This window comes from Strix uralensis, chromosome 5 (assembly GCF_047716275.1).
Source record: "Strix uralensis isolate ZFMK-TIS-50842 chromosome 5, bStrUra1, whole genome shotgun sequence".
Lineage (NCBI taxonomy): Eukaryota > Metazoa > Chordata > Aves > Strigiformes > Strigidae > Strix > Strix uralensis.
The window spans coordinates 3,844,246-3,866,098 of NC_133976.1; the positions used below are offsets into that span (position 1 = coordinate 3,844,246).

At 47.3% G+C, this 21,853-nt stretch overlaps 1 protein-coding gene across 2 annotated transcripts in view; it reads left to right on the plus strand.

Annotated features, from left to right (window-relative positions):
* The first annotated feature begins 284 nt into the window (after positions 1-284).
* The window catches only part of PODXL (podocalyxin like), a 46,818-nt gene continuing 25,249 nt past the window's right edge, over positions 285-21,853 (plus strand). The window contains exon 1 of one of the 2 annotated variants that reach the window (XM_074869685.1): positions 285-408. In XM_074869685.1, coding sequence (XP_074725786.1) covers positions 372-408 — 37 coding nt within the window. In that variant the 5' untranslated portion in view covers positions 285-371. The remainder of the gene's footprint in view (positions 409-21,853) is intronic. The other variant, XM_074869686.1, reaches the window with a different exon arrangement.

Sequence of the window (21,853 nt, forward strand, 5' to 3'; positions counted from 1 at the left end):
CAAATCCCCCCACCCATGCAGATGCGAATCTCCAACCCCCTCCAACCCCCCCATCCCGACGAAACCCCCAAATCCCCCCACGCAGGAGAAACACCCCCACCCCCTTCCCTTGTCGTCCCCCCCCCCCCCCCCCCCCCCATCCCCATCCGCATCCCCCCCGCGGGTCTCTCCCCTCCGATCCGGGGGGGGCGGAGGCGAGGGCGGGCCGGGGCCGGGCTGCACCTCCCCCGGCGGCGGGAGAAGCGGTCGGGGGGGGGGGACCGAGGCCGGGGCCGGGGCCGGGGCCGGGGCCGGGGGGAGGGCAGCGGCCGCCCGCCCCGCCGGGGATTGAGCGCCGGGAGCCGCGGCGGGGACGGCGGCGCCGAGGCACCATGCGGGCACCGCTGCTGCTGCCGCTGCTGCTGCTCGGTAAGTGCCGCCTCCCCGGGCCCCCCCAGCCTCTCTCCCCTCAGCTGCCCTGCTTTTATTTCCCTCTCAAGCATCCCTCGCTTTTTCTCCCACCCCCCTCGCTTTTTTTTTTTTTTTTTTCCCCCTTTACTGTTAGTTTGAAGAAAATTGGGCTGAAAAGCAGAAAATAAACTGGGAGATGCTGCGTGCCCGCCCGCTTTCTGAATCCAGGCTGATTAACCCTCTTATTTAGAAACTAAGCACATCAAACCGTCCACGGCAGCGCAACTTGGGGCGCAAGAGCCGCAGTGCTTGTTTCTTTATGCAGCGGTATGAGCTAAACACGCCGCTTCTTCACTCCCTCCTCCAGCCTCACAAAGCCCCTGGTCAGGGCTTTGGGCTCTTGGGAGACCGATGTGCAAAGCCTTCAGCCTCACACCCCTCTTTTGGGGTCCCATGGAGCGAGGGGAGACCTTTGGTTCGGTTTGGTATGGCCAGTCGTGCCATGGTCCAGCGCGCCAGGTGCTGGCACTGATTGAGCGTGAGCCCTCGCCGTTGCTTCGTGGAAAAAGAGGGGGAAAAAGCTGGTGGGGGACAGCAATTCCCTGGTGGAAGTTGATGGTGGAGTTGGAAAAAGGATAAACTTCTGGAGACCCTTCGCTGTGGGGATGCGTCGCGCCGGGGAGGTTTGGGGGTGGAAACAGTGTCTTGGGTCCTGCGATAGTGCTGGGGTTAAGGGTGCTGTGGAAAGGGCTGGGGGGGATGCAGAGGGAGGTCTGGTTCTTTGGTGGGGTGTTTTATTGGAGAGATGGACATAAACCACACCGAAAAGTAGCAGGGAAAGGAAACGCACTGCTTATTTCAAAAGTGAATAAAGGTAGGGAAGAGGAGTGGGGTATTTCTTCCCTGTATTCAGGTGAGATGAGGGAAGGGGAAAAAAATGAAATAAAATAAAATGAAATAAAATAAAATAAAATAAAATAAAATAAAATAAAATAAAATAAAATAAAATAAAATAAAATAAAATAAAATAAAATAAAATTAAAATAAAATAAAATTAAAATAAAATAGGAGGTGAAATTTTGCACTGGGTCATGTCTCCCAGCAGAGCCTCTGCTGAGCTGAATGTGCTTTTATTCAAGGTAACAAAAGCTGGGGGACCCTCCGGAGGTAAAAGCACAAGTGGAGGCAGGGCCCTGGGGGTTTAACTATGGGGTGAATTCACAAAGGTCTGGCTGAAATCTCCGCCTGCCTGGGTTTTTCCTGCTCTTCTCAGGACTGTGGCACTAGGGCTTGGGGGGTGAGCAGGTGTGAAGCCCCCGTCTCTCCCTGGTGCCAAAGTGGGCTTCAAAAGAGATTTCTCTTCCCATTAAAACTCAAGTAGCTCTAGACTCATTAATATTGGCATAAAGTAGGAGCTGTTAATGCAATTTTTCTTGTGCTGGCCAGAATTTAGCTGCGTTTAGCTGACGCTGTCTTCTCAGACGGTTTTGTTCTGTTTTTCAAAACAGAGTGATAAAATGCTGGGATCGGTACAAAACAGGCTCTTAGTGGTAGGATGGGGGGGGTGGGGACCTGTTTCTATAGCACTTTCAAGTGATCCTATTACTTTTCTCTTGGAAATTATTTGATTAAATCCTTCAAAACAGTGTTTTCTGCCATTCGTCGCCGCTCTTAAGTTTTGAAATAAGCCTCTTAGAGGCGCTTTATGTTGCTCTCTGGGTATTGGCACCAGGATTTTCTTCTTTAGGGGCCAAAATAGGCATCCCTCTTTGCTGGGTTTTGGGCTTGGAGTCCCAGCAGTGCTTAACTCTAAGGCTGGTATCTGCTGCAATCATCTGAGTTACTCAAAGCCCAAAATTCATCCTTTTTCTCCCCTAAAATGGGAAGAAGTTGGGTTTGTAAGTGAAAGTTTAAGATTTTTGGTATCTTAAAAAATAGTAATTGGGATGGAGCCCGTATGATTAGTTCTGTTTAAATTGGATGTGAAATGGTTGGGTGAGCAAGGAGTTGGGTTTTTGGAGCATGTTTTTCAGTGTCATGAATAAGAAGGTGACAACATTGAGTGTGGGACAGAGCAGAATTGAGCCCAAGATTGATAAAGTTTTTAAAAGCAGCTATTTGGGTATGGTGATTTTGGTAGAAATACTGCCTTCCAGATCCGTATCATCCCAAGCCCCTGATTCTGCAGACATTCCCTCTTAATTCCCCTGCTGTAAATCAGAATAAAATCAGCCTCAGACAAGGCACAGCCAGTGTGTACGAGAGATGCAGCAAACGTGGTATCAGGCAAATAACGGCTTTAACATTCAAACAGCCTGCAAGGGGTTCAGAGTTACCCATTACAGCGTCATCACAGGACATTTTATTTTATTTATTCTTTTCCCATATTAGATCTTCTGTCCCACAGGGGGTATGATAGCAAAATCGCATCAGGAAGAGAAAACCGATACTTTTTATCCTCAAATGATTAAAAAGAGCCACTGCTCAAACCTGTCCTGGGGGCAAAAAAGGCAGGAAGGGGTTTTAGCAGAGATCAACCCTCTGCCCAGCTCAAAGCAATCTACAGATTGATGGGTTTTAAATCCTTGTTGCCAAAACACTCCTTTTCAGTCCCAAAGCTGTGCTGGCTCCCTGGTACTGGAAGTTCGTGTTTGTCCAAGACAGGCTGTCCAAGATGTGCATTTTTTAAAATCCATTTTATCCACTGAATACTAATCTTGACACGGGCAGGAGCAGGCAATTGGGGCCATGTCTACAGGAGGAGAAAAAAAATTGTTAACCAGAGAGTTTTAAAATCAGCATTGAAGCGGAGTGTGTCTTCTTATATGTTTGCTGTTGGAGGAACTTCGATAAGATTTTTGCAGCCTTTTTTCAAGCCGTTTTAGCAGTGCGATGCCTTTGATTCCCCAGCGCAAAGCAGATACAGTAACGATACCCCCGTGGGTCTGTTTAGGAGGCTTAATTAAAGAATTGTTTGTAAAGCACTTGAAGATCCTTGGATGAAAGGAGCTGGAACCATGCAATACACTGATTTAATTCCAGAGAGTTGCTTTAAAGGCTTATGAGGAGGAGGCCGGTGATCATTCGTGTTGGCAGTGATGGGAGACCGGCTGGAAATATCTGTCCTCAGCATTTGCAAGGAGGCTGGGGTTGCACTTTGGTTATTATTTGCCATATAAATCATGCATTTTTTCTCCCCATCTGAACCCTCTAGAAGACCTGAGCCTGCCGACATGAGCTCTGGGGTGTTTTGGGGCTCAGGCCGTGGGAACTGACAGAGGTTAATTATAGCCAGCGAGGATCTGCCCCCATGCAATAGCCCCCATGTTATTCTGGGTGTTATATCGCTATGTGAGAGCAGAGAGGAGCTGCTGGGGTTTAGGTGCAGGACTGCATCCACCCCACCTGCTCTCACCTGCCCTGAATCTTGCCCCCTTCTCCACAATGCTGGACTGGGTGGCCCCTTTGCCACATCCCCAAGCACCCACCGCAGCACCCAGATCCCCTTGATGCTCTGCAGGGCTGGGGAGGATGGGGTGAGTGAGGCCTCATCCTTACAGGGTGATGCTCTGGGGAGGTGAGATCCCACCATAACACGCAGCTGAGCTGCTCTGTGCCACAGGGGGCTCAAACCCCAAGCCCAGGTGCCTTCAGTAGATCCATCTCCAGGTGGTCCAAGCAGTAGCAGGACCAAGCACACAGCAAACAACCCAGACATGACCGAGCAGAAATTTCTGCCTCCCAGCTGCTGAGCTGATGGGGAGCGACACGTAGGCAGAAATGTGCAGGTTGTGAGCCTGAGTATCTGCCTCTCCTTCAGTCTTGCTCCCAGCCCGGCAGCACGCTTGCGTGACAGACGTCCACCCTCAGCTCTGCCAAGAGCCGAACACCATGAGAGGGTTTGAACTCTGCAGGAATCCGGGTGGCCCGGTTTGGTCCATTCCCCATGTGCAGGCATGTGAAATCTCTCAAACCCTCCGAAGTGTTTTCACATGCTTCTGCCAACTTCCTTGTCGAAAGCCTGTTTACGTGCACAGCTTCTTCCATAACTGGCCAATCTCCACCTAAGGATGTTGTTTCTGAATTCTTGCAATGCCTGCCCTTTCCTTCACAGAGAGCTCCTGACCAACCCTTGCTTTTTTTTTTTTTTTTTTTTAAATTCTAAACGATGCGCACAGCCATCTGGCTTTTGTTGTTCTCCAGCTACCTGTGCTCAGTTCACAGCAACCCCCAGGGCTTTGCTGAATAATCCACGTTGCACAGAGCAGTGCCTTTGGTCTTGGGATTGCTAAGAAAATCCACCGAGTCTTCCTCTTCCAGCTTGTGAGACAACCAGGCTTGGGCCTGATTCTGCATGGGGATCTTGAAGATCCTACTGCATGGTGGGGTTTAGGGATACATCACCCATCTGCCCCAAAACCCTTTCCATATGCCAGTGGTGCTTAACCAAAAAAAAATCCCTATCTTTTCCCCCAAACTGCCTGATGGTGTCCCACACCCCAGGGTGAGGTGCTTTCTCCTGTTACTTCTTTGTTATTTGGGAGGGATGGGAAGAGTTCATCTGAGTTTCGTCAGGTTTTAACGGCTCTAATTGTATATTTGTCCATTGTAGCACTGGGCTGAAGTCTCACGGTGTTTTGCTCTGGAGGTCCTTGAAGAATATGTAGATCCACTTGAAACTGGGTGGAGACAGGAGGGACGTGCTCTGCCTGTATCACAGCTCCAGTTTCAAGGTACCTAAGCATTGAGACTAGCCTATATACAAAAACATGTTACTTTTGAGCTAAACAGCCCTGTCCAAGAAAGTAGACAGAGCTGGGGAAAAAAAGATGAGCTTCCTTGTTATTGTGCAGAAGTCATACATGATATGTTGAGATCTGAAGAGCTGGAATGCTGTTTAAAGGACTGGCTGGGCCACAGTTTCTCTCTCTATTTTGCATGTGTCTGCTTAGACCATGTGCTGTTCGGTGGAGAGACCATGTGATGAGTGTTCAGGAATGGGGAGGTGCTCTCAGCTGGGGTGTCCAGGGCTGCTGCAGTACAAATAGCATCAATGAAGGGCTGGTGAGCCGGGGGCTGCAGTGCAACAACAGCTTTCCATGGCCAGAAGCAACCTCACGGTGCTGCAAGGGGAGGAGTCACATTTAGAGAGCTTTTATCATGACACCTAATAAATTTGAAGCTTGACCCCACACTATGATTCAGGAGGAGCTGCTGACTTTGCACTGCTCGTTTCTACCCCTTCACAATGTGACCACCTGGGGCCATGCTGATGTAGTGGTATTTTTCTTCTAACTAAACTTCCAGGTGATGGGAATCAGTGTCCTCACCTCCTTCCACAGCCAAGGGAGAGGGACAAGTTCCTTCGAGGATGACTTGGAGCCTGCTTCGAGTTAGCTGCTGGCTTTGAATTGCAAATAGTACTGGAAATAGTGAGGGCCTGGGGGAGTCCTGGAAAATGCCAATAGTAATGTTACTGCCTTCTGGGAGTACAAAACTCTGTGGTGGGTTATTTGGGGTGACCTTCTTAGGGGGTTGCATGCACATATTCACTTGATTTGAGCCACAGTGTGTTTCAGTCAGCCTTCAGTACTGAATATTTCTGAAAGCCATTGGGAACCAGAAAATGCCAGGATGCCCCATCAACCCTAAAGAGAAAAAAACCCTCTCTCCTTCAAGAGGTGGAGTGAAGTTGCTCCAAACCCCAGAGGCACCAATATCCTCCATTGATCATTTGCTTATTGCATCTCAGGTCTTCTCACTGAATTTTTACTCGTCAATAAATGTGCCTGCTTTGCAAATCTTTGAGTCTTTGCAGCGCACGCTGCTCTGCATGTGGCAGGCACCTTTTCTGTCCCGTAAATAACATACATCTCAAAGCTTGCTTGGCCGCAGGCCAGGAGTGCTCGGCAGACGCCGGTGACAGTTTGGTGACAAAGTATTGCAAGGAGACAGGGAGAATGCAAATGGCTTATTAAAATTAACTCAGCGTAATGCCTCAGTGCTCAGCATAGAGCAGAAGGGGTAACAAAGGGGAATGAGCCTTTATTTTGGGTGATGGGAATTTAGCGCTGCTGAAGCACCTGCTTTTAGATGTGCATCCACAATAAACCAGCTGCGGGAAGGCAAGACGCCAGGTTAAGATTTGGCTTTCAGCACGGCTCGACTTGTGGGTAATGTCCAAGGTCCCGTGCCTCAGTGTAGTGCTGGGGCTGGGTGGCAGTGGAAGGGGAATGGGCCCAGGTTTGGTCGAGCTGGGATGAGCTGCCTCGCGGAGGAAGGGAAAATCGGGAGTCCTGGTGTTGCCAGCTCTTCTGCAGTTGTGGTCGTGTTGCTTTTTCCTCCCACTGAAGGACCCAAGGTAATGCCATGGACGTTCAGGTACTTAACCAAGGTGTTTAAGGTTAGAGCTGAGTTGTCCTTGAATCCAGCTGCTGTTAGTGTAGAGAGAGAGAGGGATCTTCTGAAGCCAATTCAGATCTGCCTTGGGATGATTTGGCCCCTAGAGATGCTTGTCTCCATACATGCTCCCCAACAGGATCTGATGTTACACCAAAAATATCCAGGATCTGCCCCTGGAAACCCTCATGTTCTCTAACAGTACCTGTATTTGCTTAAAAACATAAAAAAAAAAAAAAAAAAAGTGGGTTTCAGGATTTAAAAGAACTTCTTGGTAGTGGGTCAGGAGTACACTCTGAAGTCTGCAAAATGGGAAGGCAGATAAGAACTTTGGGTTTAAAAACCAAGTGTGTGTTTGAAGCCAGGTGCAGGACAGATGCCTTAGAAATAGGCAGACAGGATCTGCGTTAAAACCTCCTCCAAAATGGAAAAGGTAATTTTTTATTTCTGAGTTAGTCCCATTTTAGATGTTGCTCTGAGGTCTGGCTCATATTCTTAGCATCTTTAATAAAAATTGGATTAATCCAGCAGCTTTTTCTCTGTCTTACAAGCTCTGTGTGCAGGGGGCTTTGGTCTGATGCCACATGGCTCATGAGACTGGTGAAAGGGAGGAGGAAGGTCATTTTGCAGTGGAAGAATAAGGCCTTAGTTATTAATGGCAAAGGCTGAAATTTTCTCTCTGAGCCTTAATTGATTTTAGTAAATTTAACTTGAGGAGGAGGCAGAAATTGGCTTAGAGTTATTAAGCTGTAATACTTAAAGATATATTAAATCTATTGTAGAGAAATAAGGAGACAACCTTGTCAGACATTTATTCTAAGTGGCTTCTGCTAGATACAGGCAAAGAGAAAATGCCAGATTTGTAACTTCGACAAAGGGGACTTGAAAGACTCTGCAGAAGGGTTTGGAGAAACTGTGTTTTAGAAAGTCCTTCTCTGAAACATAATAGCAAAGGCCACTTTTATTTTTTCTCCTCCCTGGAGTCTAAAGGCAGGAGGGTGAGATAAGACATTCCACCACGTACACAAATGGGGAAAAAAATGGAAAAGTTTAAATGATACTGCTGCAGCCTGCGGAAAATGGATAGCTCTCAGGGTGACTATTATATGCTGCTTATCAAGATACTGTATGCCTTGACTATGAGAAAAAGCAGAGTAGTTAAAACGATGCACTGTGCTTCCCAGCACGGATCCAGTTAGCAGTGGTTATACTGGAATAACAACAAGTAAGCAAGGTCCTAAACATATATATAGTATATATTTAAATATATATATACTAAATAAGCAATTAAAGTTGTCCTTGTTGGACATTTCTAATTTATTAAGCAACAGAAGGAATGTTTAAAGCACAGGTAAGGGAAGCAAGTTTTGTACCAGATGCTAGCCCAACTAGTAAGGAGCACCCTCAAACCAGGTTGCGACTGCATGTCTCCAAAACCAGCATTCTCATTCATGCAGTTTTTCAGCGTTCTTCCCACTCTCTAGCTGGTGGTGACTTGATTCAGTTTTGGAGCCTAAACAAATAAAAATAACAAATAAACAAATAAAAATTTGTTCCTGTGGGTTTCTCTTGGCAAAGTGGAGAAGGTTGCAACACGCAGTGAAGACATGCAATGACCCCCTCTTGTTTTATTTTCCTTTTTTTATATTTTTTCTTTTTTTTTTTTTTTTATATTGGTTTAGTTTTCAGATGGAGAAGTCCCCTGATCTGGTTTGACAGAATGCTATGAAGCATCTGTGCTCTCCGCTGCTTCTTTCCAAGGGCACATGAATTTATACCAAACCAAAGCAATGCCATAAGCACACCAAAATTGCATGTGGCAATGAAAAGCTGAGCGGCAGCGATGCGTGTACTGCAAATGGGATGAACCAGCAATTGCCGTGGGGCTCCCAGCAAAGCCTGATCCAGCTGAGAGACAGCCAGGGCAACACATAAGCAAAATGGGACATGGCATCGCACCAGCTGCAAAGCCAGCAAGTGAAAATCACACCCTTGACCCCATTTTTCAAGCGTGTAGGAGTTAATCTCAGCCCACCATCACCTCCACACTCACCCGAGCCTTGGGGTAATTCCCATGCCATAAAAGCAATGAGAGATGCTGACCTCTTTGGCACAAGTGATAAATTTTCCTGTCCTGAACAGTCATGTGGAATATTGTGGAAAAGTAAGTTTCGAGCTTATTAGAACACCCTAGTATAGAAAATTATTTTGTTCCCTTCAAATTTTCTCAGACAGCTAAAAAAAAGACCTCAAGACTTTCAGTCTGTGCAATTTTGTAGGCTTTTAAGATAGTTCCTACCCATGAATGGGACCAATAAATCCCCATTAACTGCATTCAACAGGAGAACGTCCTTTTTTCTCATTAAAGCCTCACAAAGGGTTCAAAACCTCATTTTATGGCAGGGTGCTTTGATTTAAATTGATGTGGCTTAAATTATGAATTTTAATCACGATTTAAAATACAGAAGAAGAAAGTCTTAATTTGAACGATCTGATTTTAATCATGTTTTTCATTTACAATTCATAGCTATATCCCTTAAGCAGGGCTGATTCTCCTCGCTCGCTCATTGTAAAACTTGGAGATTTACAGCCCACTCTTGCCTTTCAGCTGTGTTTTCCAACCAGGTGGACACATTATGAACATATTTGTTTAAGCAGTTATATAGCCTGCCACTGCTCTATTTTGATTCCTAATTTATTTATCTGTTAAGTCTTCCTAGGTAATAATGAATAATACTAATTTTGGGCTTATTGGTGGCAATCACTCTTTGCTTGTAGAGGATATTTCTGTTAAACTGACAGATGCAAAACAGCATTTAAAATTCCTTTAAGATACATCAAGTAACCAAGGGCCTGGATACCTAGCGCATAAACTTTTCAACATGCTTTTGAGTTTAATGCTAAGCAATTCATTGAGCAAATCTCAAGCGTCAATCTTTGATGGAGTTAGTGACTGAAATGAATTGTTTTGTGTCCCCCGAGGGTTTTGAATAAACAGGAGTCATTCTCTTAAAACTCACTTTTACTGTTTAAAATGGGAGAGGAAGCAATTTTGTTTTTCAGCTGCCAGTTTCCAGTTGTTTTCGCAGCTTAGAATTAACTAGTGATGGAGCAGCTGAATGTGTCTCTCCTTGATCTGCAGAGGAAATTTAAATGGCTAGCCGAGGTTTATATGCATAACTTTTGACTGTCTAATGAATACAGAGGAACCCCACGCTTAGTGTCTGGATACCCTGGATACCTGCCCATAGAGTGGGCATATAGCAATTAAAGGGAAGAAAAACAAGAATTAATGAGTTTTCCTTTAATTGGCTACCCAGTTTTTGTCTCACATCCAAATCCAGTCCCATCTAGCGTTGGAAAATCAAAATTCTCCAAATGCCATGGGTGTCCTGGTTGGGTTTAGTCCTGCTGCAATATATTTAATCTTCTCTTTGGTGCTAGACAATAAAATTTGGCCTTTCACAAATTAGGAGGGAATTTGGCCTTGATGGATTGTGGCCGATGGCAGTGCATACACACTTTCCCAATGGGAGAAGACCAGCTTGGAGCAATCCTTCTTGTGTCCAGGAGAGCAATGGAGCCTGGCAGATCCTGGTGTATCTCCATTCATCCACATTGCATGCCTATCATGGGAGTCTGGGGAGGATAGGAGTGATAAACTCAATTCTTCTTTCCAAAGTAAAATAGTATTAATAGCCAGTTCTGCAACACCTGGTGAAGCCTGAATACCCTCATCCAGCCTATTCAGGTGCATCTCTTATGTTGATCCAACATAAGAGCATTTTCTCCAACAAGCCTGACAAATAAAATGTTGCAGTTTAAGGCAACAATCACAGGGGGGGGGAAAAGAAGGGGAAAAAAAAAGATCTTGACAACTGACACGTCCTTGGTGCACTGTCTTGAGCTCCTCACCATAGGAGGTCCTTTTCAAAGGACATCTTCATTAGGCAGGAAGCTGCTTCAAGAGCAATCATTGCCACCAAAACGATTGCAGTTGCCACTCCTGCCATCATTTCTCTGCATGTAGCCATTACAGCTATTGGGGTAGCACCTCCATGGTGTGGACACATCTGCTTCTGCTACAACACATCAGTTAAGGCTGCTAAAGTTGTCTGATATGCTGCAGTTAGGCCCAGCTCAAGGATGTACTAACATCATTCAGACCCTGGGCCAGATCCTGCAGCCCTCACACTGTGTTTCATTAGGCCAAGTCCCTCTCATGCTGTTGGGAGGAACAGTGTCCCATGATGGCCATGCTCCAGAGACGCTCTGCTGGTGAGTGGTTCTCAAAGTCTGGCCTATAATTTACTATCTCACCCAAACCCCTGTTTTCTGTGGAGTTTTCCATCCATGAGAAGTTTGATAGCAGGTGTTAAGCAATTCCTAATGAGGACAAGGATGGCCAATACAACCACCACTGTGGGCTGCACAACCAAACACAAAGCCTGTCACCCATCACTGTCCACGTTCCTCATGTCGGTGTTCCTCCAAATCATGGCTTCAGCTGCTGAGAGGGTGATTTAAGGCAGCCAAGTTGGGGAAAGAAAGCTGTTATTTTGGCAAAGAAAGTGGCACAACAAGAAGAAGGGCGGACTGGTGGGAGGGGGGTGGTCAAAAGTGGGCACATAAGGTTGCGTTGGCAGCAAGAGAAGTAGGGGACCTCGTGGTCAATGTGTACTTTGTATGGTCCTTTACAAATGCCCTTTATGAAGGGTTAGGGAAGGAAATGAAGAAATCCAAACTGATGGGTTGATAAAGCAAAGAGATGGTTTTCTGCTTTAAAAAAAATTCCATATTTTTTGGGCTCCTATTATGAAGTCTGGCCATGGGTAGCTGACAGCTACACATGGTAAAATTTTGGGTGTTTTAAAGGGTTTTTTGTGGCACAGACAGCCCCCGAGGAAACAGGGCTCTCCTTCCCCTGATCACATTAGAAATGGAGATTACGGCATCTCATCAGCATCTCTGATGGAAGCAAAGTGACTCTACCCTGCCAGCAGCTCCTGCTCCTGCAGGACCCTCTGCATGCACTCCCCGGCCAGTGCAGAAGCTCCCATCATTGCAGGACATGGTGTGAACATCTGGATAGGCATCAGGATGGGGGCGGAGCCCCAGCACGATGCTTAGTGGTAAGAAAGTCAAAGGGGAACTGTGGAGAGCTGGTGCATTTTAGACAAGACCCAAAGCCAAGCTCTGGCTTTATGGTTGCTGAGGACCCACTGCATATGACTCTCTGTATCTCAGCAATGCTCTCACACAGAAAAATCCCACTAACAGTCCTGATAAAAACCTGCAAAAAGCCCCCTGAAAAAAAAAAAAAAAATTATCAGGAAACCGCCAAAAGAAGAAGCTGTGTGTGCCTTGCAGATTTGATGAGAAATACTTGGGGGATGGCCATGCCAAAGGAATGCTGGCTATTTCGGGACTGTATTTGTGTTTGAGCTGGCGGATGAAGGTTGCAGCTCTACGCTTTGTCTTCCGTGAGAGCATTTTGCATGTCTGGCGGGACCGCTCCAATCTGATTAGGAAGGGGCTTGCTCGGGGGGCTGACAGCAGCAATACAGGGATGTAAGGTGCTTTCCCCAGGAGCAGGCACCGAGGGCTGCCCAGAGCCAGTGAACACAACCCAGCTGGCCTTTGAGGGAGAGTTTCCTTCTAATCCAGCTCAGAAGCAGTTTTGGGACTGGGGTTTATCTCTGTCTTGGCTGGGAAAATTGGTACCCTGAGGCGCTGGAAGAAGGGGGCTGGTAATACGGATGGGCGAATGGGACCAGCGCTAGGAAATCCCTATAGGTGAATTGGCTTTGAAGCTGGTTTTTGGAGAGCGCTTTTAGGGTTGCACTTTATTTATTTATTTGCTCACATCCTCAAGGCTGACGTTCATCGCAGCAGGGGGGCTTGGGGAAAGGAAGGGTAAGAAAAGTGCAGCCTGCAAGCTGTTTCTGCAAGGATTTTGGCTCAGTCTGAGCAGAGGCACGCAACCCGGCGAGGGACGGGAGAGAGCAAGGGGTAATAAGATTTTGCCTCCGCCCAAATTTGACAAGAGCAGATGCTCACAGTCTATCTCTGAAGTAGGTAAAAGTATTTGTGCTGCAGGAATTTATTTCATAGAGGCAGGGAAAGACCTTCAGATCTCTCAGCTCCTGTTTTAAGCAACAAGACTGCTCTTTGCTGGGATGGACAGATGTGTGTGAGCTGCCTGTGGGCAGATTTCCCATATTTCTCCCCACAAAAGTCAGGGAATGGCTTGTTATAGCAACTTGGTGCCACCTGCACCTCGCAGGACTTCCCAAAGTCAATGAGTTGCAAATTGTCCCATCCTGCTCAATCTATGGCTGTTGCCATGAAACTACCAAGAATAGGGAAAGGAGGAGCCCTCTCATTGATAATATAGATTAGGAATAATGCATTTGTTTTGTAGTAATAAATATCAGGTTTTGGATCTGGTTGGATCAGGACTGAGCCAGCTTCCCCTGGATGAGAGTCTGTGCATGTGTGCCACAGCACGGTACCAAATGTAACTCATCTCCGTTGCAGGTGCGTTCAGCCCTCCATGCGCCTGGGCTGTTTGCAAGATGGGGATTTGCTCCACTTCTTGCTTTTTTTCCAACACTGTTCTGCTCTTGTTTGGGAGATCAGGTTTAAATCCTGCAGCAGCAAAGGACTTGGCCATCTGCTGCATCCATAGTGTCAAAGTGCAATGCCTGGCTTCCAGCGTTTGTGTCCTATTTATTGGGCTGCTGTGCTGTGCAGAAGCTCGCTGGCGAAGGACTTGGTGCTGTTGTTTTGCATCATTCGAGCATTTCAGCCTCTAATCTGTGACACTGTGACCCACATAAACAGGTCTGGGTACTGGAGGGAACGGGTGATGGACAAGCAGAGATGCTCAAGTGCAAAGTGACCCCAGCTAACAGGGGCCAGGAGCACACTTGCACCAGAGAGCATTGTCTGGAGTAGATAGGCTTGCTAGTTGTTAATTATTTAAAGCAATACTACAACAATCAATTACTGAGAGTTATCAATAAGCATTGTTAAAAGTCACCATTTGCTTTTGATGCCTCAGCTCTTTTTTGCATCCATGGTCAGCAGGCTCAGGGCTTGATTTCTGAGAACTGCCCTGACTGGAATGAAAGAGCGTTTTGCCCAAGATAATAATTTCCAGAGATGTCTGGATGAGACTGGGCTCAGAGTAACAGGAGGATCTTTTTGCAGATCTGATGGTGCTTCTCTGAATGTGGATTTGAAGTCTGTGTGGGGATTTTTCAGTTGTCTCTTCTGCCTGTCTATAATCAGGGATGCTAGTTTTCTTGTATCTTGTAAAATTGGTAGTTTTTGCAGCAGAGCCCTGCTTTGATTTGGCAGTGATCACTTGCAAACATGACAGGGCTGTTCATGTAGCTGCTGCCTTCACCAGCGTAGCACACCCCCAACATGGGGCTGCATTTGCTCTCCTTCACCCTCCCCATACCTACTCCCCAGCTCCAGGATTACAACCAGCAGAACCCACTGAATCCCAGTTCAATGCCTTCTCCCTCACTCTGCTCTGCTCTGCTGATGGCTTTCTGCAGGTCCCATCACGGACCTGACCTGCAGTCCCTGCCCTCTCCTCCCATTTCCAACCCCACGACTCCAGCTCAGTTTTCTAAATGAAATGTCCAAGCTGACATGTCCAAGTTTCACTGACGAGCCAAAAGCAGGATCTGGTCTCCACCATCCTGGGAGCAGAGTAATTTGGATATTATCATGAAGCCCAGCGCCATGTTCCCCTCCTGCACCCAGAGCTGCCAGTCACCTCCCTGGGTCCCTTCCAAGGTGGGAGCCCAGCATGGGGTTTGCAGACTTGCCGGCCTCTCTTAGGAGAAAGAGGAGGATGATTAATGGCAGGGAGGGGATGCAGCTCCTTCTTCCTTCCTGCTTCCTTTGCTCCCTTCCCTTGCCCTGCCATGGCCTGCCCTGCACCACAACCGCCAGACACTGCTCTGGAGAGAAGGGTTTTGGTGGTAGGGAGATGTCAGTGAAGCTCTGAGCTCAAAAGGTGATACAGATGGGGGTCTTTTTCATCCAGACCACCCCAGGTGTAAGTACTGCAAGCTTTCATTTCTACTAGACACCATTTTGGATTGTCCTCCCTAACCAGTGAGTCTCTTCATGATCAAGCTCACTACCTGGACCTACCTGTCCAGCGAGTTTTTGGGGAGCTGAATATGACCACTGCTGCATGCTATATTTGTATTATATATTATTTTTTTTTGCTGGAATTTCTCAGCACTCAACCATGTCATTAAAACCTAACGCAGCCTGATTGCACTGAGTGCAAATCACTGCATCCCCGACCCGGTGACATCCCACAACTTCCCATGCTCTTCTACTCAGCTGTAACCACGCAGGAATCTCACTCCTTGCTGGGCTGCTGGGTGGACAACATTGTTCCCCTATTGAGTCATAACAATGAGGTCATTGGCCTGGAAAGACAATGTCATTCAGCAGCCAAGAACCCAGCTGGCTGATCCCGGTTATGTCTCATCTCCTATGACAAAGCCACATTTAATTGACTAATTAAAGCCCTTGCAGGCTCCATCTTGGAAAGGGTGACCAAAATGCACATTGTTCTTCATCAGCATCGTCAGACCAGTTGGCCAGCTCATAAGTGAGACCCTTCTTCCTTCTCCACCTTGCTACTTGTTGTGTAGGCCTAAATTCCTGGTCCTGGCAATGGAAAAACCTCCTCAGAGATGTGTCACCATGTGTTTCAGAGCAAGCTAACTGTTTGAACTTCAAGAGAGCCCACCCAAAGTCCACTCTGCTCTAACACGACCCGGCTCAAACCACTTTGGGATGGCCTCTCTGCATTACCAACCCACCTTTTGTTGGACACTTGTTATTTTGGGTTCCCAGCTCCCACAGGAGTTTGATATTGAACCTAAGGCTATGGGATGCTCCTATACCCTGCATACCCTGCAAGGACAATTTGCCTGGCCCACATACCCAGTGGATCGGCCAACTTCAGCCCAGGACTGGCTATGGACCAATGGCATTTTTCTTCCCATTTATGTGTCATTGTTCCCTTTATGCACCTTTTGGGTGGTGCAGACAGGTTGCCCGCAGCATAGGCAGAAAGCAGGGAAATGTCCAAGTACTGACAAGCTATGTGTCCACAGTAAATCTCTGCTTCCCTCAACTGAGTGCTCATGAAGTGTCGGGACCTTCACCGCTCTCTGAATGAAGATGTTTTGAGCCCCGAGACCAGTGGGCACTTCTGCTCTCAACATTTCTAGCTTTTACTGCCATTCTGAATAAGATCATCCTGTAAATAGTGAATATGTGCCCTAAGGGACTTCTCAGCATAAATGCTGTTTAGTGCTGTTAGGTTGCCATTTCCATTAAACCCTCAATTTTTTTCCTGCCCACAGTGTAATTGTCTTAAATCAGATTTATCTTCTTTTTACTGCCCAGGCCCAGCTGAGCAGGAACGCTGGGTGTATGTTTACTGTGGTTGGTGTCCCAGCCCTAAAGCACAGCAGCCGCTTCTTTTGAAGAACATACAAAGCAAGGAAGAGGAGCAATTGTTTGGGAGGAAGTTGAACCAGAATGTGATAGAGTCCCATGGGGATTACTATTAGTAATTATTTGTATTGCTCTGGCACCTAACCAACATTGGGGCTCCCATTAGAAAGGTGCTGGACCAGCCCCTAAATGAAGACAGCTCCTCTATCTGAAATCTATCTCCTCTTACATGGAGAGACAGGGGAAACTGAGGCAGGGAGAGGTTAAAAAAATGTAACCAGGGTTGTTTCAGAGCGTTGTGGTTGAGCAAGGATGTGAGTCAGAGCATAGTGCTTACAAGAGCATCCTTCATCTCTGGGAGGAAATGGTTAAGGCTCCTCTACTTGTGCTGCTCACAGCTACATATAAGATGCCGCTGGGTAATAAATATGCTGTGCTGGAGGATCCTGCACTAGGACAGCAGTGGAAAAGGTCGTCTCTCACTGTTTGCGCCTTTCATCAGTGATTCCTGTGATCATGTGTGTTATATTAAGGAGAGGAAGAACAGGACCTGTTGAAGAACAGAAGTTCTTCAAATTGAAACTGAGTCCCAATGCTCTTGAAAAACAAAATAAAACCAAAAAAAAAAAAAAAAAAGAGCTAAAATGGATATGCTTTTTCTGTAAAACTGACTGTTTCAGGAGAGTTAAATAATGAGGCAATTATGAATTTGCCAACAATAGAAGTTGATCAGATTACACAGCCTGTAAAGCCAGATCGTCACTGGAGCCATTTGGTGGGAAAGAAACTGTGCCAGACAGTCTTTAAATAGTTTTGAATAGGAGGGAGGGTTAGCTGTGTCCTTCCCTTCCTAGGCTCTCCCCACCTAAAGAATAGCACCGAGCCTCCTGCCAAGTCCGCCGTGTCCAGTCAATGCCCAAAGGCTCAACTCACATGCACAGCTATATAAATATATGTAGGTGCATACATATATGTGTATATATAGAGCTCCGAATTATCCGGGAAGACCCCACCCTGAGGGAGGTGTGGGTGGGGAGCTGAAGAAAAAAAGGTGGGACCCGAAATAGCACCAACACACAAAGGATCCCAAGGAAATGTGGAGCTCTCCTCGTGGCGTTAACAGGAAATCTCCAGGCTGCTGGCTTGGTAACCCCAGCTAGCCAAGGTCATGGGGGACTGATCGTGGCAGAGGGATGGATCCTGCCATCCAGTTTGGCTCTTCTGCAAAAACATGGGGTGAGGGACATGCTGTGGCAGCTTTTATATTGGTGAAAGTTTGCAGGTGTCCCAGACGTGCCTGCAGAGGAACCTGTTCCCAGCATAGCCTGAATGAGCAGCAAAGCAGATGGCACTGGGGAGTGAGTATTTAACTAGAAATCATCCAAAACTTTACTTAGAGAGGTTGGGATGCTTGAGGAAGTCACCAGTAGCTCTTGGAGGTGGCTCCTATGTCACTTGACATCACCTGTGTCTTTAGCCACTTCACATCACGGCACCTTTAAGTCTCAAAGGACCAGAGATCATAGAATCATAGAATATCTCAAGTTGGAAGGGACCTATAAGGATAAACGAGTCCAAGGCGTGTTCAGCTCATTGTCTTTGGGTCTATCCTGGCTCGTTGGTGGGCAGTGTGTGGATGGGCTGCGGGAGGCAATGTGACTCACGACCCCGAAAAGTTTAAAAATAAAGTCGCTGGCTGGAGGGCATAAATTTGGGCTGACTGGTGACTCATCAAAGGCGCTGGGTGCACAAAGGAGGGTGAGGCTTCGGTCTTATCACCTCCTCACCATCACTTTTCCGTTGGCCCTTTTTGCCCTCAGGGTGGGCAAGCATCCTCGAGTCCTGCCCTGAGCATGGCCCTGCTGCCAGGGGCTGGCAGCCTCCCCTCCAAACGAATGCCTTGGTGGCAGGAGCAGGCAGAGGCTGTTGTGGGAGGGTGATTCCTGCTGTAAACCTTCAGGGGAGGAAAGGGAGGTGCATGGAGCAGGGGACAACGCTTTGCAACGCCGCAGCAGTGCTGTGTGCCAGCACAAACTGACCTTCCAGTCACCCGTCTCCACTTTTTTTCCCCTTGTACTGGAGTTGCCCATGACCAGGATGAGGTCTCCTTATTCCTTTGGGTTTGGAGACTCTCCTCTTGTTTTCCGCCCCTTAGGGCTGCAGCTTGGACCTCCTCCATGCCAGACCTCCAGCAAGTGTCAGCCTCCAGCTGAGGTTGGCATCCTCAGTTTTGATGGCACAAGTCTGAGCATTAGGTCTCTGCTGCTAATGCCAGCTTTAATGCCCCTCTGTGGTCTGGCCTTGTTGGGCTGTGAGGACCCAGAGAAGCCAATAGTCCCTGTTTGGGTTTGGGGTTGACTCTTTCCCTTTAGGAAGAGCCCCCACCACAAGAAGAGTCATATTACCTCTGCTCCCCTTCCTCATTGCAAGAGTCAGTGTGATTCTTACAAAATTTGGGGGGATTTTTTGGCTGCAAAACCTACCCACAGTAGATCTGCATGTTTGTCCATTTGGCCCTCATCTCTCATGGATAGAGTCTAGACACATTGCCAATGCACAGCACCTAACTTGAGTGACATTAGACGTGACAACTCTTGCCCAGTGCTGGCCAGCTGGCAGAGAAAGAGTAGCTCGGGGCCAACTCCTTCCCCACATTGCTCAACATGAACCCAAATATGAAACCAGCCAGCTGGAGAGAAGGGCAAGGTGGTGAATTCAGTCTCCCCATGCCACCCAACGAGGCTGCTTCTCGCCATGGATAGGCAAGCCCAGCTTGCCTCTCTGTCCACTTGCCTAGCCTGGCCTAGAAGATAGTGGGGTGGACCCCACTGCCTGCTGCACCATGGGCCCACTCCCCAGTCCTGTGGTGTGGTCTGTCCATTGTCTACTTACTGTCCTGCCTTCCTCCATGACAAAAACTGAGCAAATAGCAAGAGCTGCTGATGTGACATCAAATCTGACACCAATTAGAGCTTTCCATGTCCAAGAATCAGGAAAGGCTGACCTCAGCTGGGGAGGCAGGTGTGCCCCATCCCTGATGTTTGGTCAGTGCCTGTGCCCAATGCAATATTTGAGGGCTTGTTTCTTTGTGGACCGACACCAGGCTTCTCTTGAATTAACTTTCTTACATTGCATCAGCTCCCCCTTGTCAGCTTTCAGAGCTAAGGAGACTAATTTGATTTACCCTACTTCATTTTGGCTAAATTAAATGAGGGCTGATTTAAAGCCCAACAAGAGTGGCCACCTGGTGGGTTGTGTGCATTTTGACTAATCCACTCTGAAATCATACCTTCGTTTAATTTTAGATTAATTTTGCCAAGTACCTCTGTGTAGACAAGCCATCAGACTGAATAAAGATCAGTTCCCTTCTCGCAGGCTCATGTCCTCACGCCTTCTCAAGTTGTCTGAAGTAGTCCTCCAGGAGAAGCCAACAAGGGATGATTAATCTTTCTGGGGTGAGAAGCATGGGAAGGAACTTCTGCTCTGTCTTAATGAATAAATCTGTCCCCCTGGGCTTCCTCACATGGCGAGAGGCAGCTCTGGGGCAGGGTTGAAGAAAGGATGTCAGGTCTCCAGGAGGGGCTGCTGTGATGTGACAGTTCAGCCCTCAAGAGCAAACTGGTGGCTTTACCCAAGCAGCTCTTAGTGTTGGCTTCTCTGAAGGTCTCCTTCCCACCACCTGGCTGTCAGCTTCATTGCTCCTTAATGCTGAAGTCAATTTATGGGCCAGCCTTCAACCCTGGCTGGAGGGAGGTGGTGAAGCTGGGCGGTCTCCTCAGGAGTCAAGGTGGCATTGCCAGTCTGGTAGTCTTAGTCTCTCGGTCCTTCCTGTAGACCTGAAATTCCTCTCCAAATTCAGACAAACCTAGGCTTTTAATCTTTTTTTTTTTTTTTTTTTTAAAAGGAGGTTTTTAGCACTCATGTTTGCAGACAAAAGCCTGAAAGAGTATCTTAAAACTTACAACATGGAAATTATACAAGAAAAACCCCAAATATTCGGTGTATAACAAAGTCCTGTGGTCTTATGGCATTCTTGTGATTTTCAGTGTCATTTTGATTCACAGCCACTGTTTAGGGCTATGGGTAGCTGGGCTTTGCCTTGCTGCAGAACAACTTTTGTGGCCCATTACTCAGTGTAAACCTTGAGTTTCTTCCAAAGTCCCCGGGTGACTTTTGCAGAAATAGAGGGGTCTCAGTGCTAAATGTACCAGACATTGTGTCCTTCAGCTGATGGGTGATTGATGCTCACTTGATACAGGAGTAGGCTGCACTGCCACAAATCTTGCTTCGAAGCAGCAAGGTTGTCACAGGATAACTCCATGCTAATGACATAAAGGAGAAAGGATAAGGACAGGAGCATCACTATGCTCTGTGCTTTGGAGGGTCTCGTCGGGCTGGGACATGCAGCTTTTTTGGCTCGTGCTCCCTGTGTTTCCACTCCAGCAGCTCCGCTGCCATTTCCTGCACGACGGGACACTTCTGTTGGGGCTGCAAAGAGTCCCCAGTTCATTTTGCAGTCTGGGAAAGATGTGGGGCAGAAGCCAGGTCCCTTACAAATCCCGCCAGCCCCCAGCGGAAAGAGGATGTTTCCAGGCGCAGTGATGAAAAATGTCGGGGGGGGCGGCGTGGATAGAGGTGTGTCAGTGTGTCTGTGTTTGTTTGCCTCCTTGACAACCTCGTGTGAAGGATTTTGGAGCCTTAATTTTCCACATTGGTCTTCCTGTGTCCTTTTGATTATTTTTGCCTTTTCCCCTTTACTTCTTAGATAGCTACAGAATTTCCATGGGAAGAGACGTGGAGACTCAATCCTAAATGGAATGTCCTATGTTTATCTATAAGAGAGGCTGGACCAGTGCTCCCATTGCTGGCACCCCTCACCTCTGACTGGAGCTGGCTGTGCAGATGGCACTATCTGGGATGGATCAGTTGGGTCCATTTGGGTGAAAGATGCCTCTGATCACAATTTTCTAGCAATAACCAGTCTTCCAGGAGAAATTCAGAAGAGGTCCAAGCGTGGCATGAAAGACAATTCAACAACAATATTTTTGAGAAGATGGGAGTCAGGAGTGCTGAGATACTTCTGCTCCCTCAAATCCACCGGCTGGTCATTAATTAGTACATTAAATAAAACTATTTCGGCCTCCCCAAATGTGGTGCTTAGAGGGACCAAGGGAGCAAGGCAGAGATGTGTTAGGGCTGCAGGGGAAGAGAGTGTGTCCAAGTGGGGAGATGTGCCTTGGGATGATTATTTTTAATATTTGTCATACTTCCAAATGAAACAGCAGACAAGCTGAGCTGGCTCAAATACTTGCAGAAAAAGCTGATGGGGAATTTGTTAATGAAGCAAGTTTCTCATCAGAAAATGCCAGTTCATCAGAACCTGTGTTTTGGGGATGTGTGTTGCAGTCCTGGCAGGAAAGACGCCTCAGGCTGCGGATAGATTTCTTGGTTGAAAACAAGGAGGTTTAAAGGCTGTTGTGTGATTAAAATAAAGAGGCAGATCTAACAGAAGCGATGGAGCAGCCAAAGCTTGCATGAAGTTTGGTTCAAGTCCTGC